At 47.9% G+C, this 21,427-nt stretch overlaps 3 protein-coding genes across 4 annotated transcripts in view; 1 reads left to right on the plus strand and 2 right to left on the minus strand.

Moving 5' to 3' along the window:
- The window catches only part of DVL1 (dishevelled segment polarity protein 1), a 127,653-nt gene extending 110,701 nt beyond the window's left edge, over positions 1–16,952 (plus strand). Inside the window, exon 16 of the transcript XR_014009983.1 lies at positions 14,818–16,952. The gene's annotated coding sequence lies outside the window, so the exon portion shown is untranslated. The remainder of the gene's footprint in view (positions 1–14,817) is intronic.
- LOC308590995 (taste receptor type 1 member 3-like) lies at positions 114–14,647 on the minus strand. The gene is made up of 6 exons (XM_081201482.1): positions 13,189–14,647; positions 9,552–9,852; positions 6,366–7,145; positions 5,143–5,346; positions 3,723–3,843; positions 114–2,229 (listed from the first exon to the last, which is right to left on the minus strand). Exons 1-6 carry the CDS (start codon positions 13,365–13,367, stop codon positions 1,298–1,300), a joined length of 2,517 nt encoding a protein of 838 aa, XP_081057608.1. The 5' UTR covers positions 13,368–14,647; the 3' UTR covers positions 114–1,297.
- Positions 15,783–21,355, minus strand: CPTP (ceramide-1-phosphate transfer protein). 2 transcript variants are annotated; one of them, XM_081201703.1, is made up of 3 exons: positions 21,189–21,355; positions 19,213–19,343; positions 15,783–18,429 (listed from the first exon to the last, which is right to left on the minus strand). In XM_081201703.1, exons 1-3 carry the CDS (start codon positions 21,291–21,293, stop codon positions 17,907–17,909), a joined length of 759 nt encoding a protein of 252 aa, XP_081057829.1. In that variant the 5' UTR covers positions 21,294–21,355; the 3' UTR covers positions 15,783–17,906. The 2 variants fall into 2 exon arrangements, with proteins under 2 accessions (XP_081057829.1, XP_081057830.1); XM_081201704.1 differs by lacking the exon at positions 21,189–21,355 and adding an exon at positions 21,030–21,182.
- Between the last annotated feature and the right edge of the window lie 72 nt (positions 21,356–21,427).

The raw sequence follows: 21,427 nt of genomic DNA on the forward strand, positions 1-21,427 counted from the left end.
ATACTTGTGGCTCAGAGCTCATTAACCAGTGTAGCTAACTGTGTCAAGGCAGCATGTGCAGTGATGGGGTGTGTAGCTACTTGCCACAGCCCTGATTAGGTATAAAGACAACCTTTCTTTTAAATATGTTTTTTATTTGCAAATGTAACAGAAAGAGGTAAAAAACACTGCCAGCCGACATTAACAGTAAGACTATTCCATCAATCCCAGTTTAAATGTATAAATCAGTAAGACAGTCCATATGTCCAAATAAACATCTTAAACTAGATTTGACGAATGTAAGCTAAGTGCAGGGAGACCACCTCAGCACGGAGCAGTGGATGCAGGAATGCTTGTCCTTGCAGTCTTAAAAAAAAAACAACCTCCAATGATGTCCTACTCAGAGTAGACCCATTGAAATTAGTGCACCTAGGTTTGCTGTGCCCATTGATTTCAGTGGGTCCCCTCTGAGTAAATCCAACGTTGGAGACAACCCTTAATCTGTTGGCCACCATAAAATCTCTACCTCTGTTGTCAATCCATTAGTCTCCACGTTACAGGGATATAATTCAAGAGGCTTTTTCCTGCAACGTGGACAACAATTTCTAACTAGACATAAGACACCACTAAGCAAGGCCCAAATTATATACTTCGAAAGAAGATTTGATTGCCAGCATCTATCTGAAGCAGGCAACTCCTTTCTGTAAAGGCGCTAGTTTAAAGGTATACCTTAAACATAGTTTTCGTTGGCTTTGAAGCAGTCTTGTTTCAAATCTAACGAAATGCCATGCATAGATGCTAAGGCAGCTTCCCATTCACTGAGTAGAATAGGACAGGGTTGGAGACAGCTGTGAGTAAGCCATCTCTGTGAGACATATATAGGTTCCAGTCCAACATTGCATGAGTGTTCTGCAATGATCCCCTAGGGCTAAGAAGAAAGTGGAAAGGAGACATTTTTGTCGTTTGTGGATGCTTTTCCCATCTCTAACTCTGGCTTGCCAAACCTGAGCAGGAGGACTAGAATGCAAGGCCTCTCTAACAAGTCTATCCCATCAAGACAAATCTGTATCTACGTCCAACCCAATGAAATAAAAACACGCACCAATAAAAGCTTCTATACTAGGGCAGCGATACAAGTCGCGCTGTTAACCCCATCAAAGGAGAGACTCCCCTTCCTGCTTCAGAGACTTCTGCTTGGGTTGCCTCTGACCAAGTCCTCCTCAAAGTAGACCCGTTGAACCGACCAGGCCTAAGTTAGCCATGCCCCTTAACTTCAGCGGGTTTCCTGTGTGGGTAGGACTAGCATCGGCTATGACCCCTAATTTTTGGGGTTGCTTTCCTGCGTCGCCTCTTTGGCGTAATCTTGGAAATAGTCCACCGTGTTCCAGTCCGGCTTGAAACGCAGGATGTAGCACTTGGGGAGGTAATAAGCTGCGAGCAGCCCTGTAGCGCACAGGAGCATGGCACTCACCTGCACGGCGGGCTGGTACTCTAGCCCCACGGTGGCGTAGGTGGGGATGAAGAAGATCAAGGCGATGAAGTAAGCAAGCATGGCGAAGGTGATGCTGCGGGCGATGTTGTACTTCTTGGGAGACGTCTGCACCATGAAGGTGCAGAGGAACGAGGTGAAGGCCAGGAGGCTGTTGTTCCCGTGCATGATGGCGAAGGCAGCCCAGGACTTTATCCTGCACTGGATGAGGACTTGGGTGGGCAAGAGCTTGTAGTTCTTGCCTGGAGTGGACGGGTTGACATAGATGTACCCAAGGCAGAGGGCACTTTCACCCAGAAAGCACAAGGCCACAATGGCCCACGGCCGCCTCTGGATCAGGTTGTGCAGGAAACCGCGGCGGCTGCTTGCAAAGTCGTTCACCAGCATGATCTGGAGGGCCTTGGCCGTGATGGTGGAGAAGCAAGGGTTGAGGCACAAGGCGAAGGAGGGCTGTTGCATCAGGCAGACGGTCGGGCTGGGCTTGCCGATGTAGAGGCCACAGCTGAGGCACATCAGGGCCAGGCAGAGGAGGCCCACGAGGCACATGGCCCCCCCGGCGGCCTGCACCACGGGGGTGTGGAGATTCCTCAGAAACAGGGACCCCGAGAGGCAGGTGAGAGTCACCGCGAATATCAGCAAGGCTACCAAGATGATGGCCAGAGGCTCGGACCAGAACAGATACTTTTCGCTGCGGTCGTAACACCGTGTGCTGCGTCCAGGGGACCACTGTTCTGTGGGGCAGGCGGTGCAGGTTGTGTCCTCTGTAAAACAGCAGGGAGGCAGCTGTACATTTTGCAAGCAAGGGGGTGTCCTCCTGGGGAAGGGCCAGAGCACCTGGCTTTCATGCAACAGCTCCCAGGTTGCATTTGCATTCTCTCTAGGTAGAGCCAGGTGAGACTCCTGCTTGAAACCCTGGAGTGCTGATCCAGTCAGAGTAAAGGTAAAGGGACCCTTGACCATTAGGTCCAGTCGTGGCCAGCTCTGAAGTTGTGGCGCTCATCTTGCTTTAGTGGCCGGTTGGAGCCGGCATACAGCTTCCGGGTCATGTGGCCAGCATGACTAAGCCGCTTCTGGCGAACCAGAGCAGCGCACAGAAATGCTGTTTACCTTCCTGCCAGAGTGGTACCTATTTATCTACTTGCACTTTGACGTACTTTCCAACTGCTAGGTTAGCAGGAGCAGGGACCGAGCAACAGGAGCTCACCCTATTGCGGGGATTTGAACCGCCGACCTTCTGATTGGCAATTCCTAGGCTCTGTGGTTTAACCCACAGTGCCACCCGCGTCCCACTCCAGTCAGGGTAGACTGAGCTAAAAGAGCCAATGGTCTGACGCTGTATCATACAGCTTTCTCTGTATCTATATTTTAAGAGGAGGGTTGTAACTCAGTGGTAGAGCACCGGCTTTGCATGCAGAAGGTCCCAGGTTCAAGCCTTGGCATCTCCACATAGCCCTGGGAAAGGTCCCTTGTCTAAAACCCTGGGCAGCTGCTGCCAGTCAGTGTAGATAGTACAGCATCAGATGGAGCCAATGGTCCGGCTCTGTACGTGGCAGCTTCCTATGGTGGTGAAACCATTTTATCCAGGTGGGGAGTGAAATTTTAACTGGACTCAACTTTTTGGTTTCATGAAAAGCATCTATTTTGACCAGTAGCAGTGGTTTTTGTGAGAAAGATAAGTAATACAACCTTATTTTTTATCAAAAACTTGAGTAGATTAATGCAGAAGTGGGGTGGAGCCGACTCAGGAATGAACAAACGTGGAACTGACACAGATCAGGAATAAACTGAACTGTCCACCCTCATCTCCTCTCACCAAGAGCTGCTGTCCCTGTATACAGTGACTGTAGCTAGGGATGTAAAGAAGGAATCAATTTCTCTTCCAACCCATTTACATCACATGCAAGGCTGTTTCTGTTCTGCTGCAGTTCTGCTTGCAACACAAATGATTGTGTCTCATATCCCTGTCTGCTGTGGCAGAATTTTACTTAACCAATGGATGTCATAATTGATTACATAATGAATTATGTTGTTCCATATCATTCATTTCAATGCAAAGGAGGAATTGCCAATTACGTACCGTTTGCAGACCGAAAACAACAAGCAAATACCAATAGAATCTGCTGGATTGATTTCTGTTCTGGATACAGGATGGATAAATGAACACCAGCAATTGCTGCTCATATACCTGTCATAATTCTCTACGACCTCTGAATGTGACACAGGGAAGTCACCCCAAGGCCCCAAACCTTCTCACCTGGAGAACTGCAATAAGTGCCCATCTCACAGTCAATGCAGTCGTAGCAGCAGAGGTGGAACCCCTTCATCCGACGGATCTGCCCAGCCTGACATGTCGTAAGGCACTCAGAGATGGGAGCCTAAGCAAAAGGGAGAGCGACCAATGAAATGTCTACCTCCTGCAAAGCTATCTTCTTTTCCTTCTCTCTTGCTGTTCCCTTTGCTCATCTTTCGCCTTTGTTCTCTGCAAGCTCCTTATACCGTTCCTTCTCCCCTCCATCTTCCTGCTCCCCCTTCCTGGGGGAAAGGTCATAGCTCAGTAAGACACAAGATTTACCCACTCTGGAAGAATGGCAGGTGATCGACTACATGGAATTGGCAGAAATGACTGGCAGAATCCGAGACCAGGGAGAAGAGTTGGTGAAAGAAGACTGGAAGAAATTTAAAGACTATTTACAGAAATATTGTAAAATTAATGAATGTTAGAAGGATGTTGGATAGAAACTAAGGGGTTTCCAGCTGTAATGCTTTAGGAGATACGAAAAAAAAGGTTTATAAATGGGTAAAAGCTTAATGGTAAGGATTTGCTGAACTAACAAATTGAAGTGGAATACAAAGAAGGGAGGTATGAGGAGGTCTGGGGAAATAAGCGTAAGAAAGATATGTTATGGAAAATTATCTGTTTTTTAACTGTTTTTATGTTGTATGTTGTATTTTGTTTCTTTTTATATTTTTTTTTTCATTGTTATATTTTAAAAAACTTTAATAAATATCTTTGGGGGGGGGGAAGAAAGGTCATAGCTCAGTAGTAGAGCATCTGCTTTGCATACAAAAAGGCCACAGGTTCAGAACAACTCGAGTCTGAAATCCTGGATCAAAGAATCACAGAGTTGGACAGGATCCCAAGAATCATCTGGTCCAACTCTCCACAACACATGAATCTTTCATCCAATGTGGGGTTCGAACCCACAACCTTAAGACCTTAAGGTCTGTCACTGCCAGTCAGTGCAGACAAATACTGAACTTTTCTGGCTCAGTATAGGACAGCTTCCTGTGTTCCTGTGTCTGGACAAATTAATTGTATCTGGCCTGCATGCACACCACAAATTTAAATCACATACACACCCCAAATAAGAACCCTGGGAACTGTCATTAGTTATGGGTGCTGAGAATTGTAGCTGAGTTTGTTATGGGTGCTGAGGGGTAAGCTACCATTTCCAGAATTATTGGGGGAGTGGGGATCGTGTTTTAAATACATGTTGGGCACACTGCCTTAGCATATCTAGCTTGTTGCCTTGGAGGAATGGCAGGATAAAACTTTGAGAAACAAATAGGTCAGGCAGATAATTAGTGTGGGGACATTTGTTGGTGGGAAGCAAGCAAAGAGATCACTCGCTTTACTGTACTCCTTTGTTGCATTCCTCCCCCTCTCTCTTTACCTTTCCATCCTCTGTGTGAAACTGGACCAAGGATGTATTGATGTTCAGTTTTGTGTTGAAGTTCCCGAGGGTGATGTGCTCAATCCCACTGTCCTGCCACCTCCAGCCAATGACCTCATAGCCGAGGTTGATGCTGCCGTAGTCTTCGAAATGGTGCAACTGGTTGGAGATGTTGAAATGGACGTCTTTCAGTTTGTCCAGCAGCTGGATGGAATGAAAAGGTGGCTGTGGGTGGGTCCTGTGCTAACTCCCATGTCCCCCCACCCTTGGACCCCTAATCCCATGTCCCCTTGCCTGCACTAACTACTTCTCTGCAAGGCTGGCCCTACTGTTAGCCAAAGGAAGGCAGCCGTATCAGGTGGCAAAGTGTGGCAGGACAAAGCTGTATGTGCCACTCAGCCTGCCCTATGGCTCGTAAGCTGCCCTGCTGTTCTCGGGTGTGCTTGAGGGCATTAACCCATTGCCAGGAAGATTTTAGGGCAAGTTGGGGGACCTCTGGCCCTTGGGCCTAATTAAGCAAACCCATTCCCTGTTTGATCCAAAGGTTGTTTTGGCCAAGTCATGTAATGGACAGCAGCCGGTGCAGAATTTGGCAGCCAGGTTGCTCACCGGAGCAAGACAGTTTGAGCATATAACGCCAATCGTGGCCCAACTGCACCGGCTACCAGTCAGTTTCTGGCTGCCAATTCAAGGTGCTGGTTTTGACCTATAAAGTCTTGAAAGACCCAGGACCTCAATACCTCAAGGACCGCATCTCCCCATATGAACCAATCTGATTCTGTGATCACCGTATGCCGCCCTTCTCCATGTGCTCCCATGTGCACAGGAGGTCTGGAGGGTGGCAGCATGAGAATGGGCCTTTTCAGTGGTGGCTCCCCACTTGTGGAATACTCCCCCCAGGGAGGCTTGCCTGGCGCCATCATCTCCTATCTTTAGACACCAGGCAAAAACATTTGTTTTCTTCCAGGCCTTTGACTTTTAACGATCTGTGGCCTCCTTCAGAGGGTGAGATGTTTTAATACTGGCTTTTGAAAATATGAATGCGTTTGAGATTGTTTGGTTATAAGCTGGTGTTAATGCATGTGCTAGTTATTGTTGTTAAGTTGTTTTGTGTTACTAAAAAGTATAAGAAATAATAACAATTTCAAACCACGCGGGCGGAAACAGGTCACCAGGCCTCACTGTATTATCAGTCGATGGGCAGCTGACTGCCTCTCGCCTACCTCCCAAGATTTGATGTTACCCTTATGACACGTCCCTCTCTGGGAGCACAACAAGTTGTGGAGTGCGTGAGCCACACTGTACACTGCGGTGTAGACAGCGTACGTCTGCCGGTGCTTGAGCACCGCAGTGATGTTTCGGCGAGAGATGTAGTTGCATTGCCAGCATTGCGGTCCCAGGACATCGGAGTCCATCTTGTCCACTTCCTCCTGGGATGTGTTGCAGAAGCCGTCCTCTTGGGTCAGCTCTAAAAGTCTGTAGACGTACTCCTTGAAGCCAGGGACTGTCCCCCCCTTTATGACGAAGCCGATGACTGTCCCAATGGCTTGGATCTTGTCCACAGAGGTGACCACGTCTGACATCACCCAGGCTTCGGTGGCCAACCACACCTTCTGGCTCAGCTTCAGCTCCAAGCACAGCTTGAAGAAAGCCCGGACAGGCCGGTCGCTGGCGAAGAGGACGATGACGTTGACTTTGGACTCGTTGATCGACTGGATCGTCTGCCTCATCTTCACTTGGAGGCTCGGGTTGGACACATCGGCTGGGATCAGCCCCTCGAAGGCGATGCAGATCTGTTTGCTGGCCACCATGGACGACAAAAGGCTGAGGCCTCCACGGCCATATTCATCGTTGCTGCCAATGACCGCGATCCAATTCCACTTGAAAGCCTGCAGGAGCTGGACCATGGCTTCCAGCTGTCTCTTGTCGCTGGGCACAGTCCGCAAGAAAGAGGGATACAGCTCCTCGTTGTTCAGGGCCTCCATGGTGGCTCCATAGCTGATCTGAAGGCCACAATCGTACCAATGTTTAATTTATTTGGTGACTTTGCAGGCCGCCATTCCAAAGAGACCAACTCCCCATGGCTGCTTACAGCAGTGGTGGCCAAACTTGGCCCTCCAGCTGTTTTGGGACTACAGTTCCCATCATCCCTGACCACTGGCCCTGTTAGCTAGGGACGATGGGTGTTGTAGTCTCAAAACAGCTGGAGGGCCAAGTTTGGCCATCACTGTCTTACAGCATATAAAAACAATTAAAAACCACTATACCCTATTAATGAGCTGTGTCCAATCATACTACATGGAGGAGACCCATTGAAGTTAATGGACAGGACAAACTGAGATCCATTAATTCCAGTGGGTCTGGTCCAAAGCAGAAGTTGGTTGGGTACAACACATTAACGCATTTCCCGTCATGTAATCTGGACTCAGCTAAGCTGGTGCCCTCAATATATTTGGGGCTGCAATTCCCATCAGTCGGGGTAGGAGTGTTCGGAAGGTTTGTGTCAGGGTTAGTTAGAGAAAGTAGGATCAGTGTTGTTATTGTTTTGGGATAAATGGCGAGGGAGGATTTAGCTTGGGTATATTTAGAAGGGTAGAGTGTTTATATGGACCAAAGTCCATGTCTAAGTCATGTCTAAGAAAGTGCATAACTGAAACCATGTGCTTTTGTACACAGAATAGTGGCAAAGCTTCTTATTACTCTTTTTATCAATAAAATCATTACATCATGGGAGTTGCAGTCCAAAATGTCTGGAGGGCCCCTGTCTGGGGAAGGCTGTTCTAATCCAGTTGCACCAGTTGGCCATTCCAACAAAAATAAAGGCCCCTTTGCCTTCTACAGCCTGCTGAAACCATATGAAGGAGAGGGCTAAGCAGATGTATGAATAAGTAGGGCCCCTGACAAGGCGTTAGCACTCTTGCAGGTTTGGATTCGTGTGGGCCCAGGGTCAGGAACCTGCCCCCCCCCCCAATGTTGTGGGACTCCCAAAGGAAGGAAGGAAGGAGGGGGGGAAGGCACAGTTGAGTTGACTGCCAAAAGAACCCACAGAGTTCTTAATGTATCACCCCAAGATAGGAACAAGTGAATCATGTTAATTTCAGTTTCTTTCCATTTCTCTTCCCCACACCCAAGCTTAATTTCAGTTCTCCACATTTCCACATCCATCTGATTTTTTAAAAAATCCTAATGAAAATTCATAAGCATTTTAGTTTTGCATTTTTTGTAACGAAGTTATCTTTGGATGCAGTTTTGCCTCGTACACAATTTTTTGCAAAGCCTGTTCCCCTAATAGAATGCTATTTTCACTGATTTATGCATTCTTAGGCACACTTGATCCTAGCACGTGCACTTTTGCACTTATTGCTTGACTGGAGAACTCGATTGCAACATTTGTTCCAAGTGTGTATTGCAAAAGGTGGCTGTGTTTCAGTCTGAGCAGTCGGATCACATTTCCCTCCCAGCCCAACTCAAAGATAAGTGGGTATAAAAGTTCAGCTTGGGAGCTTGCGCCGATGCCAGACCTACTCAAAGTTAGACCCACTGCAATTAATGCACATGGTTAACTTAGCTCCATTAATTCCAATGGGTCTACCCAGATCCAAGATTTTGAAACCTTTGTTGATGTATGCAAGCGGGAATACCATGGATGAAACAGGGCAGTTTGTTTTGCAGGCCACTAAAAACTTCGTGACCCGTAAAGTGGCTCTTTTTCCACTGGCTGCAGGAAAGATTGGACCAAGAGAGCTAGAGAACATTGCTGTAAATTGTTCTGGGGACTCTGAGGTTTAATCTGAAGTTGGGGTAGCTGATGGTACTTCTGATTTTTCTTGTTTTCTATTACTGATGTTCGCTATATTATTGCTATGTTGGTATCTGGGTGAACTTTAATGCAGTGTTTCTCAAATTTGGGTTGGACTATAATGCCCTTCATCCCTGACCAATGGTCCTGCTAGCTAGGGATTATGGGAGTTGTAGTCCAACAACAGCTGGGCACCCAAGTTTGAGAAACGCTGCTTCGACCTAATGGTCATGTCCTTTGGCTAGAACAAATAAACCTATTGAATGAATGAGTAGGCCTTATTTGGAGACAACCCTGAAACACGGAATAGGTGCGTTTTACACTGCAACATTTTGCGGTGGGCCTCACTGGTGCCTTCTCGGTAGTGGCGCCTGCCCTGTGGAACGCCCTCCCTTCAGATGTGAAGGAAATAAGCAGCTATCTTCTCTTTAAAAGACATCTGAAGGCAGCCCTGTTTAGGGAAGTTTTTAATGCTCTATTGTTTTTAACACTTGATTGGAAGCCGCCCAGAGTGGCTGGGGAAACTCAGTCAGATGGGCGGGGTATAAATAATAAATTATTATTATCATTATTCTCATGAGGGTGTCATTTGCTCTTACGGTTATTCTACCTGCGGGATCAGGAAGAAGCCAAACAGCTTGGCTGTCACCGAAGAGAGCATTGAGTCGTGAGGCCCGATGACAGCCGTCACCCGGGTCTGATAGTCCGTGTAGTTGCAAAGGATCCCGATGCTGTTTGTGCCTGCTCTGGACAGGAAGAGCAGGCTGGGCTGGAGGGTGACCACCGGTTCCATGCAGGTGTCGTAGATATCATAGCCAAGGCGGATCCCCGGCAGCAGCGTGGTGGAGTTGTTGATCTCCTCAATGGCAATCTTCATCCCAAGGGCCCAGACCAGACCGGCAGCATAAAGCCTGGGGGACAGAGGACAGAACAGGGGGGATGGCAGTCTCTCTCCCTCTATTGGCAACATGCAGGGTTGAGTGCTGATCTCTCACATAGCCCAAACTGCACCACCCCCATGCAAAGAGGGGTCAGAGGCTTGGGGGGAAACCCCAGAGTGCGCAGAAGTACAGAAGTGCTCATTGGAGGGGGGGGGGGAGAGACCCCCGAAGGAGGCAACGTCCCCGCTCCTCCGACACATGTGCAACAACCAAGTAAGCAGGGAACGCTGTTAAACTGTAAACGTTTAATAAAACTGGGGGAAGTGCGTGGAACAGAGCATCCTGGAAGACAGCCTAGGTGGCTGGCTGGAACCCTGATCAGGAGCATACTGGCTTGCCTTTAGACGCTTCCCTGAGTGGGCTCCTGATTGCAGGAAGGTGCACAAAGACATGCCCGGGAGCTTCAGGGGTGGCCCTGCCCCTGCCCCATTTGTGCCCTTCTGCTTTTGGCCGAGGAGGCGAATAGGGATGTTAGCTTGAGATAACTGATGGATGGCAAGTTACTGGTCCCCTCTTTTCCCCGTTCGGCAGTGAAAGAGTCTCTCTCAGGAGGTTGTGGACTCTCCTCCCTTGGAGGTTTTCAAGCAGAGGACGGGTGGCCATCTGTCTAGGGATACTTTAGCTGAGATTCCTGCACTGCCGGGGGTTGGACTAGATGAGCCTTGGGTTCCCTTCCAACTCTAAGATTCTATCCTCCCGCCACTACCCGTGACCCCCTAAAATGCCTCTCTCCAGAGTGACTAGGGACCCATCCAGGGCCTTCTCAGTGATGGCTCCGACCTGGTAGAATTCTCTGTCCCATGAGACCAGGGCCCTGCAGGATTTAACTTCCTTCTGCAGGGCCTGTAAGACAGAACTATTCTGCCTGGCTTTCAATTTGAACTTAACCTGATCTTTTATCGCCCTTCCTTCCCTCCCCCTCCCCTTTTTATGAAGATTCCCCGCTCTGGGATCCCACAGCTCATTCTCCCCTGGTCTCCCTGCTGGCCCAAATAGGACTAATTTAGCCAGCTAGCCCTGGTGATCACCTAATGTTTATTGGATGGATTTCCCCCCTAAATTGATTTTTGAATTCTGAATTTATTATTATTCACGTTTTATACTATATTTTATGCTGTTTTTTTTCTTGCGTCAATTGTTTTAAATTTGTTGTTAGCCGCCCTGAGCCCGGTTTTCTGAACCAGGAACAGCGGGGTATAAATAATAATAATAAATATTTATTTATTTAACAATGTGGGTTGGGGGCACGGATATGGGTAGGCAGAAGGGGTTGATTGTTTTTAAATGGGCACTGTATATTTATTTACTGAATTTATACCTCACCTTCCTTTCTAAAGAGCTCAAGGCGGAGTCCATGGTTCACCTCTCCCTTTCCCAATTAATCCTCACAACAACCCAGGGAAGTAGGTCAAGCCAAGAGGCAGCAACTGCCCCTGGGACACACCCAGCGAGTTTCATGCCTGAGCTGGGACTTGAACTCTCGTCTCCCACGTCCTAGTCCAGCACTCTAATCTCTGCAGCACACTGGCTGTCTCTGAAGGCTTTTCGGTTTACATCCACTTTTAATCAGTCTGTTTGAGGCTGGTCAGAGCTCTTAAGCATAACTGAATTGCTGCTCCTTTTCTTCCTGTCCTGTATTACATAGGCTGGAATGGTTACATGGGAGCCGGTTGAAGTTAAATCCTTCGAAGACAGAGGTCCTTTGGCTGGGTTGGGACAATATGGGATTGGGGGGGGGCAACTCCCATCTCTTGTGGGGGCACAATTAGTGCCAGCACCATCCGTTAAGAGTTTGGGTGTAATCTTCGACACCTCCCTTTCTATGGAGGTGCAGATCGCAGCTATAACAAGGGCGGCATTTTTTCATCCCCCCCAAGCTAAGCAGTTGGTGCCTTACCTCTCTTGCCCTGACCTAGCCACTGTGATCCACGCAACAGTCACCTCCAGACTTGATTATTGTAACTCACTCTACATGGGGTTGCCCTTGAGACTGACCCAGAAACTTACGGGGTCTTCGCCGTGGGATCTCATTCACCCAGTGCTATACCAGCTGCACTGGCTCCTGGTGGAGTACAGGATCAGGTTCAAGCTGCTGATTTTAACCTTTAAAACCTTATACGGCATAGGACCCTCGTACCTACGGGACCACCTCTCCTGGTATGTCCCATGGAGGACCTTACGGTCTTCAAATAAAAACATCTTGGAGATCCCGGGCCACAGGGAGGTTAGGCTGGCCTCAACCAGAGCCAGGGCTTTTTCGGCCGTGGCCCCAATCTGGTGGAACGCTCTGTCACAAGAGACTAGGGCCCTGCGGGACTTGACATCTTTCTGCAGGGCCTGCAAGACAGAGCTGTTCCACCAGGCCTTTGGCCAAGGCACAGTCTGACCCTCTCCTTCTGTAACCCTCATAGAACTCTAGCCCAATGGTTGCCATTAATTTGATTTTGAATTGATTTTAGAATGAGTTGATTTTAGAATGCATTTTAATTGATTGTGATTTTATGTAAATTGTGTTACTTTTATTGTTGTTAGCTGCTCTGAGCCCGGCTTCGGCTGGGGAGGGTGGGATATAAATAAAATTTTATTATTATTATTATCATAGAGCAGTAGAGTTGGCAGGGACCCGGTTAGTCCAACCTCTTGCAATACAGTAATCCGTTCCGCTGTTGGTTCCTAGACTGAACTGTTGCTGCTGTAAAATTTGTGCTGTATTACAATCCATGATGCGAATGACCTTGCCAACTTTTGTTTTTGTTTTTAACCTTTCAGGGCCCCTTGCCCTCCCGAGGCCGCTTACAAGACCCTTAAAACACTTGCAAATAAGGTTTCAGAGAATAGCAAAACCCTAAATGTATAATTGTGTGAGAAGGGGGGGGGGAATCCCAGCTTAAGAAAGCGACTCCCATTCCCAGTCTTTGCTTTTATTATGACATTGAAGAACAATCTTAAAAATGATTCTGATACAGGGAAAGAAATCAACTTAAAAGGCTCATTGGAAAAAAGGAAAGTCTTCAGGAAGGTCTTGTTGACACTTGCATTTTTAATAATTTTACTTTAAAAAGCTGCCTAGTTAATTGGGGACAGCATTCAAATCTACTCCACAGTTTCCCATTGACAATTAATCTGATATTCTTTCAGCCCTGAGGGTGCGTAGGGGCCACGGGCTGGGGGTGGCCAGAGGCAAAAGGGAGTGGAGCAATGGAAGTAACTCTTCATTCAGTTAAGTCCAGCCGCACACAAGGCAGGGGTTTTGGAATCGCCACCTCCCCAACCATCGCTACGTCCTTGCCATTTTTGCTGCCTTACCTCTCACAGTTGTAAATGTCAGGCAGGGTCCGTTCCGTCAGGTTGGAGGTGAGCACCGTGAAAGGGAACAAGCCGCCCAGTATGTAGTCTCCGGGTCTTCTAAACTGGGAAGACATGCAGTGATAGCTCTGGGCCTGGGCCCAATCCAGACCGAGGCTGAGCAGGAAGAAAACAGACATGTCTCTTGGCTGTTCTGAGACTGGTCTGCGTGTGGACAGCCTAACTTTGAAGGACGCAGGGGAGCCCCTTAGAAAGCCAAATGTTTTGTTCAATAAAATTTACAGCAGGTGGGAAGCATCCTGAGAGAATTTGTTTAGCAAAGCACACACTGCATGAGCAGTGTAGGTGTGGAAGAAGCCATAGCTAGCCACCCGTGCTAACCAAATCTTCTGTGGCATTCTGTTGAGTTGGGCCCCTCTGCAATCTGGCCCTCCCTGCAACGAGGGATTTATTCAAACAGGGTGGTCTTGAGAGGTTCCTGATTTTTTGCAAGCAGGTGCTGGGCTTTCCTTGCTTTTGGATTGAGGCGTTCCCAAAGCCAAGGAAGGATTGAACTCTGATTAATAAGAATACACACAGAGGCTTGAACCAGCAAGACTCTGGGAAGGGTGCGTATAATAATCTGTGCCTCCCTCTCCACCCCTCGGCCCAGGTCGTTTTATTCACAAAAGAACTTTTACAGAGTGTTCATAAGAACCAATTAGATTTCTTCTGAGCATTTCAACAAACCCCACATGGGGACAAAGTTAAACTACCAAAACTAATTAAGCATGGGGTAAATAAAACAGAACTACAAGTGGAGTGCATTTGGCAACCCCGGGAGGTGATAAACAAGCAATATACATATAAGAAGGATGGCCAGGAAGACAGCGATCATTATCACCTTCATGTGAAACCAGATTAACATCCTGGGATTAACATATCAGAAAAGCTACATCAAAGAAACTGCCCACTGTCTTTGATGACCCAGGATGCCTGCCTGGAGAAGCAACTGGCAGTGTACGTGACTGGTCATGAAAGATAAATGGAACAGCAGAGGAAATGGCCAGAGATGCAGAGGGCTGTGGGATTTGATCAGAAATTACTGTCAATATATCAAACCCAATGCATTCATAGTGGACACAATGGCTTGATGCATATTTTATAATTCCTCATAGAATCCCACCTGACCCCACACTCTGGATATTTGCATTCCTACATTGGATCAAACAACTTTCGGAACCGCTGTTGGGGAAAGGTTGGGTACTGGTCCCAGATTTGGGGGTGGGCCTCGATGCCACCCATAGAGAACCCCATGCTCTCTCTCCCCCCCCCAGCTGTTGACACGCCAACCTTCCTCTGCCTGTGCCTCAGGGCCTGGTCTGCGCTGCACCACAGGGCTAAGGGAGTAAAACAAACCACAGTCCCTGGTTCAGAGGCAACACTATACCAAGGCTTGTGGTTTGTTGCTTTTGCTCGCTTGCAGAGGATAATAATAATAATAGGTGTGTGTGCAGAAACTATCCTAATTCTTTTGCCCCTGGCTCAGAAGGGAATGTGGCCCTTGGGCTCCAAAAGCTTCCCCAACCCTTTCCTGGGAGGGAGCAATGTGTTGTGCCAAGGCTTACTGCTCCTTCACTCCCACTTTAGGAAACTGCCTTTATACTGAGTCAGACCCCAGGTTCACCTGGCTCAGGATTGTCTACACTGACCGGCAGTGGCTCTCCAGGGCTTCAGACTGAGGGTCCTTCCCAGCCCCACCTGGAGATGCCAGGGATTTGCACATGCAAGGCAGATGCTCTGTCGTTGATCTATGGCCCCCTCTCATGTCATGGCAACAGGCATCAGCTTTGATATAAATGTGTCAGGTGATAACACTGTGTTTGTTTCCTGCCACACTGTCATTCCCCCACCATCTGAAAGTCTGTGGTTGTTGTCTGTGGTCTGTGTCCCCCTGCTGCTATTCCCCCGGCTGTGGGGCCATGAATTAAGGTCCTAATGGTGCTGCTGCCATTAGCAACTGTTTGCTAATGGGGTGCAGGGAGGTTATGATTTAGGGGGAGGCTTTTGGGTCTCATTAAGGGCCTTCTGCTGCATAAGAGATCTGCATTGGCTCCCAGTACGTTTCCGAGCACAATTCAAAGTGTTGCTGCTGACTTTTAAAGCCCTAAACGGCCTTGCTCCTGTATACCTGAAGAAGTGTTTCCACCCCCATCGTTCAGCCCGGACACTGAGATCCAGCGCTGAGGGCCTTCTGGTGGTTCCCTCATTGCGAGAAGTGAGGTTACAGGGAACCAGGCAGAGGGCCTTCTTGGTAGTGGTGCCCACGCTGTGGAACACCCTCCCTTCAGATGTGAAGGAAATAAGCAGCTATCTTCTCCTTAAAAGACATCTGAAGGCAGCCCTGTTTAGGGAAGTTTTTAATATTTGATGCTGTATTGTTTTTAACACTTGATTGGAAGCCGCCCAGAGTGGCTGGGGAGACTCAGCCAGATGGGCGGGGTATAAATAATAAATTATTATTATTAATATTATTATTCGAGCACCTTGTTCATGGCAGAACCGTAAAAAATTCCTATGCGGCCATCAGGACTGAAATTGAGGACACCACCATGTATACACAGGACAGATGATTATTTGAACCCAAGCAATATAAGAGGTAAATACATATCTATATCTATATAGACAAATCACAGTGCATGCATGGAGTAAACAGTGCCATAAGTGCAAATACTTTCATTGTGCCCCCACACCTCCCCACCACCACAAAGGCATTGATAGTTTAGAAATCATACGAGGCAGGAAACATGAGAGCACCATAGATACATGACTCATTTGTATCCAGAAAGGAATCTTAACATAACAGCATATCGTGATCCAGAAATAATAATAATACCACTTTAAAAACACAGATATGATTGATTTGTAACATGAAAGGAATCTTAACATAACAGCGTATCACGGCCCCAAAATAATAACGCCACGTTTAAAACACAGGTATGATTGTCTTCAAGCCAAAGGCGTGGTGAACAGCCTTATGCAAGTTCGAAACTCACAGTGACTTTAAAAAAAACAAAAAGCTTTTCTAAGTGAACAGTCTTGTCATGAGAGAGAATGACAGGGAAAGAAGAGGTGTGAAGATAGTTCAGGAGTTCGGTTTCATCAGGGGTGGGGATCCAGTGGTTCTCCAGATATGTTTCATTCACTTATTTAGAAGTTGTGTATATACCACTCAAAACAAAACAAAACTTCTAGGTGGCTTGCACAAGACACTGACATTTTTTTTTTGGGGGGGGGGTCCACAGGTCCCCTACCCTTACTAGGGAGATTGTTCCCACTTCCAGCATGCTAAAGATTGTTGATTTCCGGATTGTAGCAGTGTGCAGTATCTTTGCCTTCCCCTGTGTGTATGGAAGGAGATTCTGCTCCCTCCCCACTTTGAATTCTTATTTGTCCCTGCATACCCACAGTGCTGCCCCTCAGCTGGGTATACTAAATGCACAGCAACATGCCTGGCTGGTGACTGATGAAAGGACCCTGTTTTTGCACCCATTGCCTCCATCCCAAACCCCACAGGCTGTTAATGCTCAAGAGTGGGAGGAGTCTGGGTAGAGGGAGTCACAGGCTAGTAGGGATCTGCATGTGATGCCCTGAAGGGCTTCAGGTTTGTGGGCGCATCACCTGCGCCTGTGTGTGGAAGGGAGGGCTCAATAAAACCCCGGTGGGATTCTCCCTTCAGGCATATGTATCATGGCAATCCTGAGCAATCTTGCCCCTAAAGTCTTCCCCTTGTCACATGGTCATTGAAACAGGTATATACACCAGTCCACTGTAAAAGTCCCCCTTTCCCCTTTAAAGCTTAATTCGATCTGAAGGGTGGAGGGGATACAGTTGCACCTCGATTAAACAAAACCAGGGTTGATTGGCACACAGCACAAGCGAGCCAAGAGGCTGGGGAGACCCTTGCTTCCAGGCCCTCATCCGTCCCCCTGTGATTAAGTACTTTCATTGCTTATGCAGTTTTACCTCCCGTACACATCGGGGAAGACTGAAGCCTTAAAAACTATGTGATGAAATGGTGGCAAGCCTTCGGCCCTCCAGATGTTGCTGGGCTCCCCCCAGCTAGCACAGCCAAATGGTCAGGCATGATGGGAGCTGGAGTCCAGCTACATCTGGAAGGCTGACAGGTTCCTCACCCCGACTGTAGGAGCAGCATTCCCTACTGCAAAGGAGAGATGGAGGATGGTCTCTATTTGGAAGAGGCATTCATTGACTCCTGAGAGTGGGGAATGCCTCTTCTTAGATCAGGGTTTTTTTTGGGGGGGGGGGACTCCAAATCCCATCAGCCCCAGCCAGCATGGCCAGCCATCAGGGATGATGGGAGTTGTAGTTCAAGCAGGTTCTTGGACTCCGACTCCCATGAGCCCCAGCCCAGTGGTTGGGAGTTGGAGCCCAAGAACATCTGAAAGGCTGTAGGCTCCCCACCGCAGTCAAAGAGGAACTGGGGCCAGTTCTGTTTCTCCGGATATCTGGCTGATTAAACCCAGAATAGGGATGGTTTGAAGGCTCAAATGATTCCAGCAATAAGAAACCTGATTTATAGGAGAGAGCAGAGAAGCACAGAGCTAGATCTTGGCGCCAAGCAGGCCTGGAAATGGATAAGCATGAGATGTAAGATCGATGCTTGCTTTTTCGTCTGTGGCATTCAGAGAACCACTTGATTGTGGGGATCCGCTCTGCTACGGGAGGTCCAGGAGTTTGTGCCGGCTGTAAAGTTCCTGTGTGGTATCGTAGAGCTTCTTGATGTGGGGCAAAGCTTCTCCCAGCATCTCCACTGCCTCCTCGTTGCTGCCCACCTTCATGTTCTCAAAGAAAGCTTCCCGGTTGGGCAGAGTGCAGAAGGCAATGGTGGTCGCCTTGCGGATAATCCAAGGGTGGTAATTGGCCAGAGAGGCATTGTATGAATCTGTGCAGACCACCGACGTCCTGCAGTCTGTGCCACCGGTCCGCAAGCCCTCCAGGAAGAGCTGCAGCCATAGAAGGGCCCGGTGGAGGCGCAGGATTGTCCGGCAGCCCGATACGGGGCGTTCGGTGTTCTTCTTCATGTCTACCAGGTTGTTGGCCATCTCGTAGCTCACCATGGATTGAAGGGTTCTGTAGCTCTCCTTATGGGGGCCGCTTCGGAATTCCTCCATGATTTGGATTTTGGCCACCGCGTCTTTGGAAACGAAGGTGAAGATCGTGCCCATGGTGTTCAGAAACCTGCTTTCCAAAACAGAACCCTGTGGTTACAAGGAGCCTTCAAGGTGGAAAACCTTGAAGGCAGCCCTCCTGGCCTCTCTGTCTGGCCCTCTCCCCAGCCCACACCCCCTCACTGGCCCTACGCTTAATAAACCAGCTGGAATGTGTCCCTTGAGCACTGCTAACGCTCTTGCACGCCTGGAAGGAGGATAGAGAGGGCGTGTATAGACTAGCCTGCTGCCGAAAGGCAAAATATGCACTAGAAGCGATGTTGCCTCTGGCCCTACCCACTGCAGAGATGCGGCCGTGGAGTTGAAAAAAGGTCCCCACCCTTGGTTTAGAGGCGCAACCCAACAGAATGAATGACAGAAGTTTCCACCTAGATCCATGCGGGCCGGTCTCAACAAGAAACAGTTTACAGTCAGAGGGCAGGCTTCAACAGTTTCGCTTGTGACAAGCAACCAGCCTTCCCTGCAACTCTTCTGGGACAAGGACTATCTGCTGATGGTCTCCCACTCACTTTTCCTGTTCCTTGTGGGTGGAAGAGGGAACGTTGAATGCCATGCCATGAGGACACTTGCAGAGAGGTGGCAGGAGCGGGGCCAGGGACCCCACTTTTTGCCTTGGTCAGTAACAAAGGAAAATAGGGAAGTGCCTTATAAGTCATCGTGTTGGCCCACGTAGGTCAGTGTGGTCTACACTAACTGGCAGAGGCGCTTTAGGCATCTGAGCAGCCACAGGTTCCCAACTCCCGATGTGGAGCCAGATCTAAGCTCGGTTCCCTAACTAGGTGGACAGCCTTACCTGATAAGCCCTTTCCAGCCTGCTAAGTAAGGGTCCATTAGGATTTCCGACTTCTCGTCAAGACAGGACTTGAAAGTGGCCAGCACTTCCCTCAGGTTGTGTCCATCATCCCCGTAGGCCATGGCGAAGCTCTGAAACAGACAGCAAGAGTCAACAGCTGCTTGGTGGATAAACCATAAATGAGGCCAGGAACATCGGGAGCTGCCTTATCCCTGGCCAGATCGTTACGCAAGAAGAGCCCTGCTGGATCAGGCCAGTAGTATCAAGTAGTATGCAAATAATAAGCAAGATCAATCGGGTTTGTGGGATGGAGGGACGGAACGTGTTTCACTGGGAGGGCCCCGGTTTGTGGGCCCCTCAAGCGATACACGTTTGACTCCTTTCATTACAGGCTTTTAAACATGCCTTGGTAAGTGTTGTTTTGACCTGGTTTTACAAGGTGCCTGACATGTTTAACCTGTTGCGGTCTCCGTTTTATTCCCCCCCCCCCCTGGCATTAGCCAGCCAGTAGCACGTATCAAGACTGCCTGTAAATGGAAAGCTGTGGTTGTCGGTATACTGAAGTAGCTGTTGTTTTAATTATGAGCGTGAACTGTCTTGGGTAGGCTTGCCCTAAAAGTCAGTGTAGAAATATTGGGTTGACTCACGGTAGTCTCCCTGAAATTACTTATTAATTTATTTTATGAGGTTTTAACACTGTTTGATTGTCTAAAAAAACAAAATCAAAAACCCTCAAAATGATTTACAAAAAAGGTAAAACAATAAAATTATCAATAAGAAAAATAAGACAATAATGGACCTAACTTTCACTATTCATTTCAGTGGCTCTATTCTAAACAGGACTAAGGTTGGATACAACTCACTGAAAAATCCTAATCTGGGTGTTACTCCCATTGACCTTAATGGGGCTTACTTCTGAACAGATGCGAGCAGTATTGCTTGGTAAGCAAACAAAACTAAAAAACAAAACTATGCAACCTCCTTCTCTGTCTGGGTTTTGATACTTTTTTTAAAAAAAAACTTTCCCTCCTATTCCCCAACTGCTAGATGGTACCAGTTGAGTAGATCCTTTGAAGTTGACATAACTTAGGTACATCAGTTTCAGTGCATATACTTGAGTATAATGGGATACAACCCAATATTACTACTATTTTTAAAATTTTTAAATTGCCCATCTGTTTTTGCAGTTGTGCTTAGGTTTTAATTTTTAGGATGGGATTCCTGGTTTGGACCGATAACAGTTTTAACAACTCTGTCCCACAATTTTAGGAGAATGATTCGTCCCTCGACACGCACCTTAATATGTTTAAATACTTCGTACGCTGCCTTGACAGGATGTTCCTGTTTTGAAAGGCAGCCTCGAGGTCCATTTTTTAAAAACCATATATTTAATTTACAGATCACTTCCTTGAAGTGATTTCACAACGGAAACATCAGCAACTAGAAGATATATAAAATAGTTTTGTTGTAAAAACTTTTTTAAAAAAAAATATCAAATGATATACACACACACACACACACACACACACACACATGTATCCAATGCTAGCCCTACCCAGAGTAGACCCATAAATGGACTTATGCAGAGTAGACCCATAAATGGACTTGGCTAAGGTAAGATTCATTCATTTCAATGGGTGGATGTCATTGCATTCATTAACTGCAGTGGGCCTGCTCTTGAGTAGGACAAGCACTGGACGCAACTGAATGGGTCTACTCTTAAGTGTAAGTTACTTGGGATACAACCCCGGCAATAGAAGTAATTTGACATTTAACTGATCTATAAAATAATAAAAATAATAAAATCTCAGGTGTACAGGGCTGGGAGCCGCAGGTGCGCTGGGTTCCTCTTTCTTCTGCCCCATCGACCTCCTTCTCCCAAGCCTCTGCCCCATATCAGCCCTCCATTGGAAGAGGAAGGGCCTCTCCCTTAGGGGGGTCTCCTCTCCCCCTCCCCAGCAACCAGACTGACTTACCTTAGCGACCGCTTCCTTCTTTCCAACTTCAGCGCAGCCAATGAAAGCCCGCCTCCTGCTCACCTGTCTCCGCCTACCTCCTCTCCTCGACCAATCGCCTGCCATCCCTAGGTTCCGCAGAGGCGAGGGTTCCCAAGCCGCGACAGCCAATAGGAGCGCGGAAGCTAGTTCTGGAACCTACGCTTCCGTAACATTCAGGCGCGCAGGGACGGAGGTATACTTCCCGCGTGGTCCAGCCA

Source organism: Podarcis bocagei, assembly GCF_964188305.1.
Source record: "Podarcis bocagei genome assembly, chromosome: 7".
In the NCBI taxonomy this organism is placed as follows: Eukaryota; Metazoa; Chordata; class Lepidosauria; order Squamata; family Lacertidae; genus Podarcis; species Podarcis bocagei.